Source organism: Ruditapes philippinarum, unplaced genomic scaffold (assembly GCF_026571515.1).
Source record: "Ruditapes philippinarum isolate M1 unplaced genomic scaffold, ASM2657151v2 ctg6773_1_1_1_1, whole genome shotgun sequence".
NCBI lineage: Eukaryota > Metazoa > Mollusca > Bivalvia > Venerida > Veneridae > Ruditapes > Ruditapes philippinarum.
In genome coordinates this window covers 22,693-38,409 of record NW_026860543.1, presented here as the reverse complement: position 1 = coordinate 38,409, position 15,717 = coordinate 22,693, and the positions used below count along the sequence as shown (strand labels likewise).

General features: G+C 33.0%; 1 protein-coding gene and 1 long non-coding RNA gene across 2 annotated transcripts; both read left to right on the top strand.

Moving 5' to 3' along the window:
• The first annotated feature begins 6,801 nt into the window (after positions 1–6,801).
• LOC132760535 (uncharacterized) lies at positions 6,802–7,479 on the top strand. Its single transcript, XM_060752522.1, has one exon. The coding sequence runs from the start codon at positions 6,802–6,804 to the stop codon at positions 7,477–7,479; it is 678 nt and encodes a 225-aa protein (XP_060608505.1).
• Positions 7,480–11,850: 4,371 nt separating this feature from the next.
• Positions 11,851–15,684, top strand: LOC132760533 (uncharacterized). The gene is made up of 3 exons (XR_009629857.1): positions 11,851–11,953; positions 14,936–15,059; positions 15,615–15,684. It is a non-coding gene; the product is annotated as an uncharacterized LOC132760533 (long non-coding RNA).
• Positions 15,685–15,717: the final 33 nt, after the last annotated feature.

Here is a 15,717-nt window from a genome sequence, read left to right as displayed (position 1 = left end):
TTGAACGTGGTTTTAGATGTAAACAAAAACCAAACGGTGTGATCTTTGCATAATGTATATCAAATGTATACGTTTGGCATCCAAAGGAAAATAAAATATATTTCGCTAAAAGTATTGTGGTAAAATATGTCTGACAATCAGAATCAATTTTAAAGCGCCCTCTGATTTATAAACATATCTGACTTAATGTCGACAGGTATACATTTCTTCAACCATAAAAAGACTGAAGTATAAAAATAACGTACTATTTTACTTTCATATCTATAAAATTACATAGTGCTTGAAATTATTTTTTGTCCAATATATTGCAGTATTTCAAATGAATCGTGGCAAACTGTTAATCAGTCTGGTAAGTCGACTGTTTATAAAAACAATTTAAAACACTAGCCGGTTAAAATTTATGAGTACGTATTTACAAAATTAAATTTGACGCGCGATGTGCCGCGAATAACCAATTTAATTTTGTACATTTGTACCAATAAACTTTAAAATAAACTTAATCAACAGCTCAAAACATTTATTTACTATTTGTTTACATGTTTAATAGTTTCTTGGCGTAGATATAATCCAAGCACGATAAATATAACTTTCGTCAGTTCTAAAATACAAGTACAGTCCATTATAAGATTAACACAGGCAATCATATTTTACATTGTACATCAAATTGAAAGAAATGAGCGTATACGGTTGCTGATACATTATATCAAAAATATTGCCATGAAAATGTTTATTTTTCATTTTTTCGTGAAAATGACGAACTGACTAGAGTATTGATGGCGTTTTGAGTTTCGTTGATATCTTTAGATACAATAACATACATATTACTTTATGTTTTTTTTTATATTCGGTGTACCTGAGACATTTTCCAATTTACTGGTGTCATCTTACGCCTAATTAAGCATTTAAAGCACAATTGAAACCATTTTTACGATATCAAGCTAAATTCGTGAATAAGGTACTGAAGCAACGTCGGTTATCTCATTTAAAGTTTTAACCAGCTTTCTTCTATTGTTTGACAAATGTCTTAGGTATACAGAATATGAAACCATAATGTTTTTAAATGTTTTAATTGAACATATGTATTTATTGAACGAAACACAAAAGACACCTTCAAAACGGTAATCAGGTTGTCTTTCTCAAGAATGATCTAAAGAAGTAAACATAATTATGAAAAAATTGTAATGCTAGTAAAAGTAAATATCGAAGCATCCGTATGATAATTTGTATGTACTTTATATATACTTTTGGGAATGAATATGTTTAAAGAGGATTGAAACGCGTTGCAACAGTTTTCACTTGTTGGTAATTTTGTCCCATGAAAATGAAAATATATTGAAATAAGAGCTGTCACGAAAAAGTGACGAATATTTCCGAAAAGATTTTCAGAAAAGAATAATGAAAAGAAAAGTAACTAATTGCTTGAGATTGTTCTCGTGAAATGAAGTGTTATTCATAACTTTCCACCATGACCTTGAAGGTAGCGACATGGGTCTTAGACACGATACATTATCTTGAACTGGTAGAAATTGTGAAAAAGATGAAAATTACCATTTTTGACAAGTGTTTTTGTAGTATATATGAAAAATAAGTTTTCCGACTAACTCGGTGACAGCTATCACAAGAACTCCTGACAAGTAATCATCCTTCCTTCGTGTAACAGCTCCCCCCACCCGTGATCACGAGATTTCAGAGCTGAAAATAAAATTCCGGTGTTTTAGCGTTAGCTATAATATTCAAGCCGGAAATGCCAAAGATAATATACATTTTGTCACATTTATTTCTCTATAATACGTTGTTGCTTTTTAAATGGAACATGTTGAAAAAGTCAGCAATTATGTCGTCATAGCATATGTATATTTTTTGATCAGCAGCTAGTTTAAACGGAGACGCCAATCGCATCCTCTTGACTCTTTCCGTCAAACATCGGATGAGACTGATTGGAAAACGCGATGGTACGATGGTGAAATTACGATAGTACGATGGTGAAAACGCGATGCAACGCGTTTTCACCATCGTACTATCGCGCCATCGCGATTTCTCCATCGTACCATCGCGTTTTTATCATCGTACTACGGTGTTCCGTTTGGACAGTCGTGATTTTTAATTTAGTATGTTACCGCGATGCACGACGGCACGATGGTACGATGGTGAAAACACGACCAGTTAAGCGAATCACTGGTGTATGAATATTGAAATATTTCAGAACATCAGTCCATTGACTGTAAAAGTAATTAATGTGACACCTTATGCAAAAAGAATTATAAAAAAAGATAATACAACAAGAAAGTGTGATTTCATTTGATCATTTTTTTCAGCGAAGGAACGAAGCAATCTTATATTTGATTGGTATGTATACTTTTTGGCGTCTTGCACCGGAATTAACACTTTGTTCGAGACCTGCACCGTCCTTGTCGGTTTAATTTTGTAGCTTAACCGAGTCCTTCATTTTGATCCGTAATAAATCTTGTTAATCGATGGTGGTTAAACCTTGGAAGGCATGCATGTGCGTTCCATAACAGCGACCTTCTTTATGACAGCTACAACTCCTTTCTGACAGGTTCATATGTTATACTTGGTATTTAAAATGATTCGAATTTGACCTGCCATGTGCCTTCTCTGCGACAAGCGCGCCTGAGTGGGATGTTTTTTTTTAATGTTTTCCTTTAGTTTAAACAATATTTTATTAATAATCCACACATTTACATAATAAATTACATAAAATAAAATTTACGGATTGAGTAGGAAGCTTGTAAAGCTTTTTTGAAAACTCTCTCCGTAAAACAAATGGGGCGTTTTATATTTATCTACAGTTTTAGTGACTGTTGTATATTTTGTGCTAATCAAACGTGTCAGTCAGTTTCACAGCTATATATGTCTCAGAACCATGCTTACCCGGTATATTTTGGAGGAGAGTCTATCAAATCATTTTGTTAGAACAAACTTATCTTGAAGCGGAAGCGCCTTCTGTTAAAAGAAAGGACACTAAAACAGTTTGTGTGCTTCAAAATAATCTAAAACATATTGTTGTCATTGGAATATATATGTGTGTCTTTGTAAGTATTAGTTTAAACTAAACTTGTTTATAAATCTAGAGTCTGTTATTCATTTAAATATAATAGTAATTAGACCAAACATTGTGTATTTTTATATTCGTTACGTGCAAAATTATCAAATTAACTACAATAAGCTATGTTATATTTAACGTTCCTATCCTAACAAATAAATATGCGACATTCAATTTAATCTTAAAAAATATATATGACTTATGAACCTAAAAAGTTATAATACAATAAAAACGATGTTTAAATTGTATTCTTAAAATTAGTTTTACATCAAATTTTAAGTTTTTCTATAAAAAAAGTCAAATGTTTGTGATATAAGTGTTATACATGTACTAGGAATACAATTTAAACACATAATTTATTCTACCACAACTTTAAACAAAAAAGCTAAAATGGATATTTTACAGACAACCAAAACGCTGCGATATAGAAATAGTAAAGTTTCGGTTTGCTTTAGTTCACTTATTTATGCTAATAACCGTGCATGATCTTGAGACTTGGTCTTATGTCAATAAGAACTTGGTATACAGACTGCTTCAAATTGTATAATAACAGCTTATTGTTTTATATTTAATTTCAAAATTAATTGTGTTAAACTATAAACAAATTTTCTAAATTTTTCTATCTTTATTCATCGAGGTTTTCCTTTTTAAGATTTTTGAAACTATTGTTTAAGTATTCTATTTTAAATGAAGGTTTAAAGAGCACAGGCGGTCGTCATAAACGTGAAACGGGTAAGTATACTTAATATTTATTCATGCTTTAATAGACAAACTTGATATTGTTGTTTTATTTCTGTGTTGTTAAAATAACAATAATGATAAACAAAACTTTTTACTGGAAACTATTACTATGCTGCAGTATTTACATTAATGACTAGTTTAGAAATTTATCAAGTTAACCAAAGCAACGGACATACTGTTGAGACAATAAGATTGTACGGTAAATGTTTTAATCGTTTGTAAAATGGGTTCAAACAAAACTAAACTATGCAGATAAATTCATCAAACGACGGTGGATAGAATGATCAAACTTCAAACATTAATTCGAAAAAAGGAAAAGAATGGAACATATTATAAACATATAAAATTTATATGTGTATATAACGAATGACAAAATAATATATAAATATTCCTTACTTGTTTTAGAATAAGTGAGATATTTTGTCTGTTAGGTCCGTACGATCCAAACCCGTGCTTGAATGGCAGTACATGCACGGTTGATGGTACAGATTACACGTGCAGCTGTACAAGTCAGTTCAGAGGCAGATATTGTGACAGTGAGTAGTTCCCTCGGAAGCATTGATAAAAACAAAATAACACCACCTTGAGCTGTACTTAAGTTTTAGAGCGGAACTAAATTTTTTAGAGCGGTACTCAATTTTTTAGAGTGTTTTTTTAGAGCGGTACTCAATTTTTTAGAGCGGTACTCAATTTTTGGTATTAATTTATTAATTGTTGCCAGATAAACGAGGAGAATGAGTACTGGCATTCAATTGCAATGCCATTGCTCTTAATGTCATTTCAACTTGATAATTTCTGATAATTATGATAATAATTGTTAATAATGTTTAATAAATTTCCTCATATGTACCATCGAAATGATCTTTCGGTTAAGATGTTTTCAATAATGAGGTTTACACATCAATATGCCAAAACATCATATAATTATATATTCCGATTTTTGACCTGTAGTATACTAAGCCCCAACAATTATATTTATTTTTTTTTCTCAAAAACATTTTTTAGTCCTGTTTCAGATTTTTTCCCCAAAATATTTATCTGATTATAAAGCAAAACTATCTTTTCTGTTTTATATATTAACCGCACGGATAGTTATAGTGATTGAGTATATTGTATGACATTCAGAGTATCAAACCGTTTACATTTTGCTACTTATAGGACAAATAATGTCACAATTCGCGTGGCTGTCTAAAATGCATGTTTTTTTCCTATAAATACGGGATTTATTTTCTTGTGGTATGAATAAATTTTCATCTTGTTGTATGAAAATTATCATAATTAACCCATGGTTACCGCTACTGATGAAGTAATTATTTTCATACCACTCGAAGGAAAATAAATCCTGTATTTATAGACAAAAATCGAATATCATTCATACATTCAATTTCTTATACAAGTTGTACTTTAATATACGCATTCATTCAACGTGTACAGAGAAATGTTTACGTAGAGGTTTAAGCATAAAATATAATTGTTATGAAAGTATCTTTAAAGCTAGAAATGTGTCCACGAGATCAGTTGCCACAAACAACACTCTTTATCAGTCTTCTGACTGGCTGTATAATAACGGAATATGAAATGATACATGTATGATATCATATGATAAATGAATCAATCTCAAATGCTAAGGTAAGGACACTTTATGAAGCAGTTGTTTGTTTAATGTTGTACATGTATCAAATGGCACAAAAAAGATAAACTAACACACTCTACCGATGTAAAATATCAACAGCAGTATTCAACATTTACCATGATAAATTTTTTTATTTTTTAGATATCTGAAGCTATGTTCATACGGCAGTTATCATTGAACCTTCAATGTGACACGTCAGAACCATTCCATGAAAAGGGGCGTATGACCCTCAAGTAAAAGAATGCGTTTGTCCTAAAAGCATATTAACTATGCCAATGAAAAGCACTACTTTTGTGTGACATTTAAACATTGTTGCATGTTATTTTCAGTTGCGCCCCAGTGAAATCATATGGATAAGGAAAAGGACAATAAGGACAGTGATGCACACTACCAATGCTGGAATAAACATGATTTACGATAGATATGTCAAATTTTTTAAATATATAAATCAAGTTTATACTTGTTGTTTGTCTTTTATTAACCAAATGGCTGATATGACACAGTTACTGAAGATGATATATGCCTTGCATGCTCGATCTAGTTTATGTTGAGTTTTGGTTTAATTTAATTGCTTTATCGCAAACAAATGAAGAAAAATGAGATAAAATGCACAATTTTGTATTAGAAACGAATGAAATTGAAAAGGATAAAAAGTGAGCGAAATATTCAATGAAAAAAAAAACAAAAAAACAACCCTCGACAATATGATGAACGTGACGCAAAATGTCCCTTACACCCCGTACACATTGAGCTGCGACTTTAGGACGATCATGCCGATCAAGCCACGATCTGAAAAAGTATTGGATCGATGTCCAAATTGAACAATTTGAAAATTTTGTCTTCAGTACGACTGTACTACGATGTTCTCGCGTCCAACGCGCTGCTGACACGCTTCTACTACGATGTTACGCTGACAGATGCCGACCAGCGGCCGCGTTTACTGCGTTTATACTACGCTGCCTCTACGACATTCAAGCTTGCATTACGACGCTACGCAGACCTAAAAGACTGTACGACGATTTCGCTACGACGGTGCCGATCATATCACGCTTGTAGTGAGCTTCTGGTATGGTTTCGGCGATGATATATATATCTTGTGTTTCAAAAATTACTTTTTATTTACTTCCAAACTTCAAGCATGAACGGACGTATTATTGCTGATCTGATTCATCTGGCTTTACTTCAGCAAGAACAAATTTTAGTTGAAATTGAAATTGCACAGATTGTTAACAGGCGGAGGCGCAGAAAAAGCCAAGAGTATACTTGGTACGATCATGGCTACTATCTGCAGATAGGAGACTCTAGTTTGAGCAATATGATACACTGATGAGAGAACTCCGAATGGAAGACACCCCTTCCTTCGATGGAACCAGCGATGTTCGATGAACTGCTTGAGAGAGTTGGCCCTAGGAATCAGAAAAAAGATACATGCTGGAGAAAAGCTCTACAACCAGGCATCAAGCTCGCCATTACTATCAGACATCTTGCTTCAGGAGAAAAGTACCATAATCTCATGTATAACTTCAGAGTTGCTAAGAATACGATAGCGTGTCTCATACCTGAAGTTCGCCAGGCCATTTGTGAGAAATTTAAAGATGAAGTAATAAAGTCTCTTGATGAATGGTTTCTCATAGCAGACCAGTTCAAAAACAGATGGAATGTTCCAGATTCATGCGGTGCACTAGATGGCAAACACGTGGCCATCAGATGTCCCCCAAACAGTGACTCGCTTTACCACAATTACAAGCACTTCTTTTCCTTAGTGCTACTAGCACTGGAAGATGCGGATTACAAATTTCTATGGATCGACTGCGGAGGTCTTGGTTCTATGTCTGATGCTCAAATTCTTAACGAATCTGAGCTGAAACAGTGCCTTGAAGACAGATCGATTGGGTTTCCAGCGCCTGATCCACTTCCACATGACAACGAGCCGATACCCTACTTCATTCTAGGTGATGATGCATTTGGGTTGAGAAAATATTTGATGAAACCTTATTCGCAAAGAGGTCTTACCAGAGAGGACTTAATAAAAAACTACTAAATATCAAGGGGCCTTCGTGTGATTGAAAATGTTTTTGGTATTTTGACACAAATATGGCAGGTATTACTCACCACTATGCAGCAATTCCCAGCAGTGATACAAGACATCATAGAGTGTTATGAATGCCTTAATAACCTCATGAGATTGTGCTTCCCGGCGTTACAAAGTGTCTAACTTGACCAAGAGGATGATAATCATTATCCGAAACCTGGTGCCTGGAGACAAGAACGTAACATGCACGAGGTACAGATTCCAAGAGGACCAAACAGGGACAACATCGCTGGGAAAAGACAGAGGGAACTACTTAAATTATTTTTAACAGCCAGGTAGGATCGGTACCATGGCAGGAAAAATGATTCCCCACTAGTTTGTGTTATAATGTACAATGTTGTACATTTTAAGCATTAGATGTGCGGTCTTAACAAGTAATGACAAATGAAATAACGTTTTACAATTACTGTTTGCGAGTTCAGATAGTTTTAGTGTAGGGATTGTTTTGAATATGAATGTTTTACCTCCTGCGATTTTGGATTAAGTTCAGATTGTGCAAATGTCTCTGCAGTTATTTTTGAATTATAGTCAGGTCTAGTATGTATATTTTTTGCAGAAGGAATTTAAGTGTTTTATGCAATGTAATCTACATAAGAAGTAATCTTGACAGCTTTTGACAAAAGTATATACTGTTGTATAGTCTAAACAAAAGAGCATTAAAATTATGTTTTTGAATTATATTATTTTTACCATATTAGGAGTTACTCTCCATACGTGAGTCATTTATTAAAACAGTACCCAAGTAAATTCAGGTAAAGTACGGAAAACATCGAAGAAATGTAGCCGCACAAAGATTATAGGCAAATCAACATGCCTGAGTTTAAGGATTAATAAATGATATTAGTATACAGACAAAAGCAATTGGTTATATTAGTTTTAGTATTTATTCATATACTTCTTGTATAAAATTTAAAGGCATTATAACTTTTTTGACCACAAAAGCTGATGTTACTAACCATAAGGCGTTTTTTTTATAAACACATAGATTTTTTATTACTAGTACAAGAACTAAGACTCATTCTTAAAACATGCACACATACATACATACGCACACACGCACACACACACGCACGCACGCAGGCAGGCAGACAGATAGACATAACAACTAAATTTTGATTGGAAACCAAACGGTAATACAATCGAGTTTATACAAGTATTAACTTTATAAATTCAAATTTTGAACTAAAGTTTCTGTGCAAAATTTTACATACATGCATGCATCAAAAATCTAATTGATCTGTTTCTAGAAACAAAATGAACTACAATTGTCAAGTAAGTGCATGTCTGACAAGACTTCAAAATGACAATAAGAAGTTTGACTGCTGCAAAGAAAAACGATATCGCTAGTGTGTCCATGTATCGTATTATTTAGCGTTTACTGCTTCTGGAGTCATCCATATCTAAAAGTGAGATAAGGCCTGCAAACACCATACTTGATCCCTCTTGCGACTGTCTACCAGTGGGAGGGGTACACGCTTGCTTGTCTGGCTGCTGAAACTGATGCTGCTGTACCCAAGCACGTTCCTGAGATCCGCACACACACGACTTGGGATGGCCATTGTGAGGGATTAGGCTGCAATTGCATGGAACAGGGATCACTATCCTTGTTTAAGGAAGGCCATATCTAGACTGTACCTGTTGTTGCTGCTGCTCCTTTATGTCAGTGTAGCGGCTTACCAATTGTTGTACGTCAGTCTAGATGCGGCTCGAAAGAGTCTTATAAAGCCCTGCAAACAACGGGAAAAAAGTGGCAAAAAGTCAATATTAATACTTTCAAAGTAAAGATTATTAAAGTAACATTAAATAAATTTCATAAAAAACTAAATAGCGACATTTCATTAATAAATTGGGTTTTATATCGACTCCAGGTCTTATTTTGGTGTCCAAACAACCAAAATGAGTTAAGCATAAAAAGGTAACCTTATTGTGGCGAAATGGGAAATACAATTTCTGTTTGCATGAAAAACTCCGCCTTCGGATCATCCTTACATCAATATTAAATCAACAATCATGACTATAAGTAGCAGTCCTAATTTAACGGTATATTTCCGTATTGTTACTGATGTTTTCATACAAATTTAAACTTTTTACGAGATTATTACTTTTACTGAACCCCAGGTTTAGTGCGCCGTGAAGCTTAAACGGTTAAAGTGTGTTTGCACAAAAATATAACATTGGCAGTGTTCGGATAGCAACTATAAAACTGTGACGTAGCGCATACACGAGCTTCATTTGCATGTTAAAATTCGTATACGAACTTTAGTGGTACCGTGGGGTTTCCCGTTTAAAATCCTTATTTATGAACAATATTTGATGAGATTTACAACAATACTATTAAAAAGGTTAATGAAACTGTAGAATGTTTGATTTTCAGGCCGACAGCAAAATATTTTTACATATTTATTTAATGTAACTTTAATGAGTACATGTCAAGTTAAGTTTGATTTTCATCAAGGTCTTGTCCTAACTAATGATGTATCTAAATATAAAGACATAAATAAGAAAGTTATACACAGTTACAGCAAACAATCAACAAATTCAATAATCTGACACTGAAGGTCAAGTTCATTTATGACTCATAATCAAAGTCAATGTAGTCAACTTTAGGAAACATTCCAGATGATAGATGTGTCCAAGTATTCATTCATAAATAACAAAGATATAGCCACTTTGGCATATTGTTTAGGATATTTTCAAACATAAAAAGTTTGAATGATAATGTCAACCTTTAACTAGTATCTAATAAATGGAACTTGACACACACAGAAGTGAAACAGTGTTGACATTAAGAGTTTTTACAAAGTAACTGATAAAGAAAATAAAGAAAAAATTGTCTTACAGAAGAACTGGATATGTGGTCAAGGCAACATCTGCGGAGGAAAAAGTAGATTTTCAGAGACAGGTTAGTATAATGCTATAACATTATGAATATATTGTACAGCAGAATAGCCTTCTAAGATGCACAATTGTAATCTTTTGTGAGGGTCTCTTTAACAGGTTTCTTTAACTCACCTGCCAACTGTATGTTAACTTGCCAGTCTGTTTGTTGGCAACAAACAGTGACCTTTATTAGAATCATGATGATTTGATTGTAGTGTTTATTATGAGGCAGCTTTAAGGCAGCATGCCTCCAAATTCATAGTTTTCATGAAAATTTTGAAAATGTATCTTAATGTTTGATATAGTGAAATAACCAAAAGACAGCAATGTATACATTTCAATGGCACTAACAACCCCCGTTAATCACCAAAAAGTGGTCAAAATATGCATAAATAGCCCTTACTGCATTAGTAACACAATAGAAATATAGTTGTAAATACTGAAAAATTAGTCATTAATGGCACAGAACAGGTAAAATATTACTTGAATCTTGAATTTTTTTACTTTCTTAAAATTTTAGTACATTTTTCTTAAAATTTGATTTCATTGAAATATTTTGACTAATAGTGAGACATGTAGCTTTTAGTACAAGTTTGACTTTATATGAGCAGCGTCACAACAAAACCAAAATTGTGCGTTTGCGAACAGCATGGATCCAGACCAGCCTGCGCATCTGCACAGTCTGATCAGGATCCATGCTGTTCGCAATCAGGTTCTTTACTTGTTATAGGGTCTGTAAGCGAACAGCATGGATCCTGATCAGACTGCGCCGATGTGCAGGCTGGTCTGGATCCATGCTGGTCGCAAACCCATTATGTTGGTTTTGTCGTGACGCGGCTCATATTGATATTATTTCAGGAAAAATTGAGGTTTGCAGAGCCGCATAAAGCATATACATACGAGATGCACGGCTACCAGTCAGTTGTAGGACCAGTAAAGGGCGTTTTTAGCAAGAAAAACGACACAAATAGAGCGAGGGAACATGCGTTGACCTGTATTTATAACTATATTAACATTAGGTATATCTTTAGTCTGGTTGTGAAAACAAATTATTTTACATGTGCTGATTTGAATATCGCATTCGATTATGACATTAAATATGTTAAGAGCTAATAATCTGCATGTACATGTACTATGACGTAGCTCTCTAAAGGACTTTGTGCTTGTCAAGTGTCTGTTTTAGCAATTTCTCCACAAATTCAGATTAAGTTATAAACTATAGACTACGTTTAGAAGCAATGAGGGAACAGAATAAACTTATATGTTAAACTGACGGTTTAATTGTATTGCAACATTCTTACCTTAATAAGGCATAAGTCATGGTATTCTTTAGTTGTTGTTTTCCATTCCCATAAACATTCTTTGTACTAATGCAATAAATTCAAAAGAGATTTATAGTTATGTAAAGATAAGAAAACTACGTGTATTTGTTTTCAGTGAGGATTCTGTTGCTAGGTTACCAAATAGAGAAGGAAATAGGGCTGAGATTTGTGAACTTCTTAAAGATTCACAGTTTCTTGCACCAGGAAATACTGATGCACAGGTTATATGATGTATTTAGATATTTGAGCCGCGTCACGACAAAACCATCATAATGGGTTTGCGAAGAGCATGGATCCAGACCAGCCTGCGCATTCGCGCATTCTGATCAGGATCCATTCTATTCGCTTACAAACCCTATTACAAGTAGAGAAACTGATAGCGAACAGCATGGATCCTGATCAGACTGCGCGGATGCTCAGGCTGGTCTGGATCAATGTTGGTCGCAAACCCATTATGTTGGTTTTGTCGTGACGCGGCTCATTTAATTGTAATTATGACATAAATATACTAAAATGATGCTTAAACCAACTTTATCTAATCCTGTTTCTCAGGGTGTGAAAAGTTACCATGCTGTTTAGTTTCGTTTATGATAACAAACTTTTACATATCTTATTGAGGATTTTTAAGTACCAAATAAATTAATCAAATCTTGCATTAGATAGTTGAAGATTGGACGCACTTGTCATATAATGATGTTTAATAATTTGGTAAGGTAACTTGAAATAGTTCTCAGGGATTTGACGAATGTTTTCTTGCGATACTATTGACAAACATCTTAGCCACAACTCAAGGAAAAGCATAATGCATGTGAATGCAAAATGGTATCTATATAAAATGAGTTCTATAATCGGAAATAAGTCTTAAGGTGACAACGGAGTCAATTATCACTCAAAATACCTAAAATGAGATTTTTTGCTTAGTAGATATATCAACCTTTTCTGAACACATTCGTGATTTAATTTTGGTAGCAGTTAGTCCAAAAAATGTGTTTTTAAACATTTTAAAACGGTACCTATCGCATTTTATCTGCTATTTGCGTAACTTGTCAATTAACGATAACGCTCCGCCCCCTGTTGAGGCATCAATGAGGGAAATCGGTAGTTCCATATATCCGTGAATTACCGCTCCATACAACTCGTAATACATGTATCGTACAAATACTGTACATCTTTTATGAATATCTCAACGTTATATCGTCTACCTTTTATTAATCCTTTTTTATAAATTAAGAAATTACTTTGAAAGTAATATGAGATTTTCAGTTTCCGTTTATTATCTCCCCAATGGTACAACACATTCAACTCAAATTTGACATATGGATATGTTTTTGGAAGGCCCAGGCCAAGTTCGAGTTTGGTCATGGTTCAATGATTTTTGGCAGAGTAATGCCCCTTTCACTTTGAAAATAATATGAAATTTACAGTTTCTGTTCATTATCTACCAAACAGTGTTACATATTCAACTTAAATTTGATATATGGATATGTCAAAGGAATGGGCAGGTCAAGTTGGAATTTGGTCATGGTTTGATGATTTTTTGGCAGAGTTATGTCCCTTTCACTTTGAAAATAATATAGATACATCTTAGGAATAAGCAGTTTAAGTTTGAATTTGGTTGTAGTTCAATGATTTAAGACAAACTTATCTTTCCTGAATGTTGGAAAAATTTTGAACTTTCACTTTCAGCACTCTTACTTTTAGCCATTATTTTGGCTACAAATATGCAATATGCTATTTTTAAAAGGTTTAGACTGAATAATTTCAGTGCCTTGAACATTGTATGAAAATGGTTTGTGTTAACATTGAAAAGTTTTAAGGGATTTGAACTTAAAATGAAAAAAATAATTAAAGCACCATCTGAAATTTTGGCTGCATGCGGGGGCATCCATGGCATGATGACACATTTCTAGTTTAATAATCAAGCAATTAACATGCGGTTTAAAGCACATGAAAGGGAATTCATTTACGGACGGAACTATGTCAGGGATTTTTGTTTGCTCAATCAGCGACTTAATTATCTGTAATTACGTAATATGTATGGTGAAAAAAGTCGCATAAAATGTTTGACGTAATATTTTTTTAAGAAAAGATAGAAAAAATTTGAGACACAATTCCCCAGATATTATAATTATGTTTACTTTCCGAAAGTTTGATGACAAAAAAATAAAAAGATGACTTTGATATGACGATTTAAAATTTTATGATTTTTATTCAAAATCAATTATTTACAAAGGCATTTTTTTCAAATATGTTATTTTTTATGATGATCAACGACATTTAATGCACAAAGATTAAATAAATAACAATTTTGACTAATTAAGTTGGTTTAATGACATTTATGTGAGTACCACAGAAAGTGTCTGTTGTCGCTTAAAAGAGGCACAAAAGATCATGACAGTGCAGAATACAAATAGTTGAACATTTCCGTGTAATGTCAATGCTTGTTCCTGTAATGTCGTCACATGTGACTGGTCTATTTTTAGAAATACCCACAAGTCTTAGTAAATAAAGTATAATTGCTTTTTAGATCATTGCTTATCTTTAAAAAGTAAATGCATTCATGTGGGTAGTTTTAACCAATAATGCCATATATGCATGCATGATTCAATGGTATAAAGCTAAATCTAATAAAATCTTTTTTTTATCAAAAACAATAAAATTATGCTGTTTTCATGATATTTTGGTCTTTAAGAAGTTGTAACATAGAACGTCTCTGTTGAATATTATATGTAAACGGAATAAAATGATACATGTTGAATATTATATGTAAACAGAATAAGATGTTCCATGTTGAATATTATATGTAAACAGAATAAGATTTTCCATGTTGAATATTATACGTAAACAGAATAAGATGTTCCATGTTGAATATTATACGTAAACAGAATAATATATTTCATGCTGAATATTATATGTAAACAATAAAATGTTTCAGAACAAAGTATTATGCTGATCTTTAAGTACCTCTTTAACCATTTAGCAATGACTTTGTGCATGCACCATTTATTTGAAAGGAACTATATAAACATATTTCTACGATACAGATATTCTGGAATAAATATTTGTTCAAAATTCAAACAATAATTGAGTTAACTACATGTAGCAGATATATAGTTTCATACAGTGTAACAACATATTATCTATTTTTTTACACACTTTATAAAGTAACAGAATGTAAGTTAAAATATTTTTATTGTATTTAGATCAACGTTGTTGTAAGTGGAGCTCTTGATAGGCTTCATTCAGAGAAGGACCCTTGTGTAAAGTATGATGTCAACAGTAAAGTATGGATCTATCTGCATAGAAATAGAACTGAGGAAGAATTTTGTAAGACAATGAAGTTTGTTATTGATTGAATTCGCTGGAGATTTTCAGAGAAAATATAAAGTCCCATATGCATCCTGGTTTAGCTTGTTAAAAAAGTATCTAGCCTTTTATTAGTCTAATTTTTTCTTATGACCATACAGATTAAATGGTTTAATATGACCACTCCAGATTCCCCTGTGTGTGTGTAATTGAGTTTATTTATACTTGCTACTGATTCCCCATATGGACAAGTGCTCCAGAAGAATATTAGTCATTTTAGATTTTGGAGGATAGTGTTTCAAATGCAAAATTGAACATTGACCTTAATTTTGATATAATGACCCATTTTTCTGTATTGAGAGCTACAACATTTAAATATGGACCATGTGCACACTTGCTGATGCAGAATTGAAATTGGATATCATATATCTTGACATAGATGAAGCAAATTGCTCATTATTCAGCGCTTGTTAGTGGTTATCCTGATTTAATTCCTTCATTGAAATAAAAACAACTTGGGAATAAGAGAGACAGTCTTGCTGTTATATACATGTATATATTTTTGTGTGTTTTCAGAAAAAATCCACCAAGCACAAGCTGCTGCACAAAAGGCTAAGAAATCGCTTGCTAAGCAAAAAACATCAAAACTTAACTATGAATTTAAAAGCAACATATTTGT

What these genes read in the sequence shown, in the direction of transcription:
- LOC132760535 (XM_060752522.1), top strand. Translation starts at nt 6,802, where the DNA reads ATGGAACCAGCGATGTTCGATGAACTGCTTGAGAGAGTTGGCCCTAGG.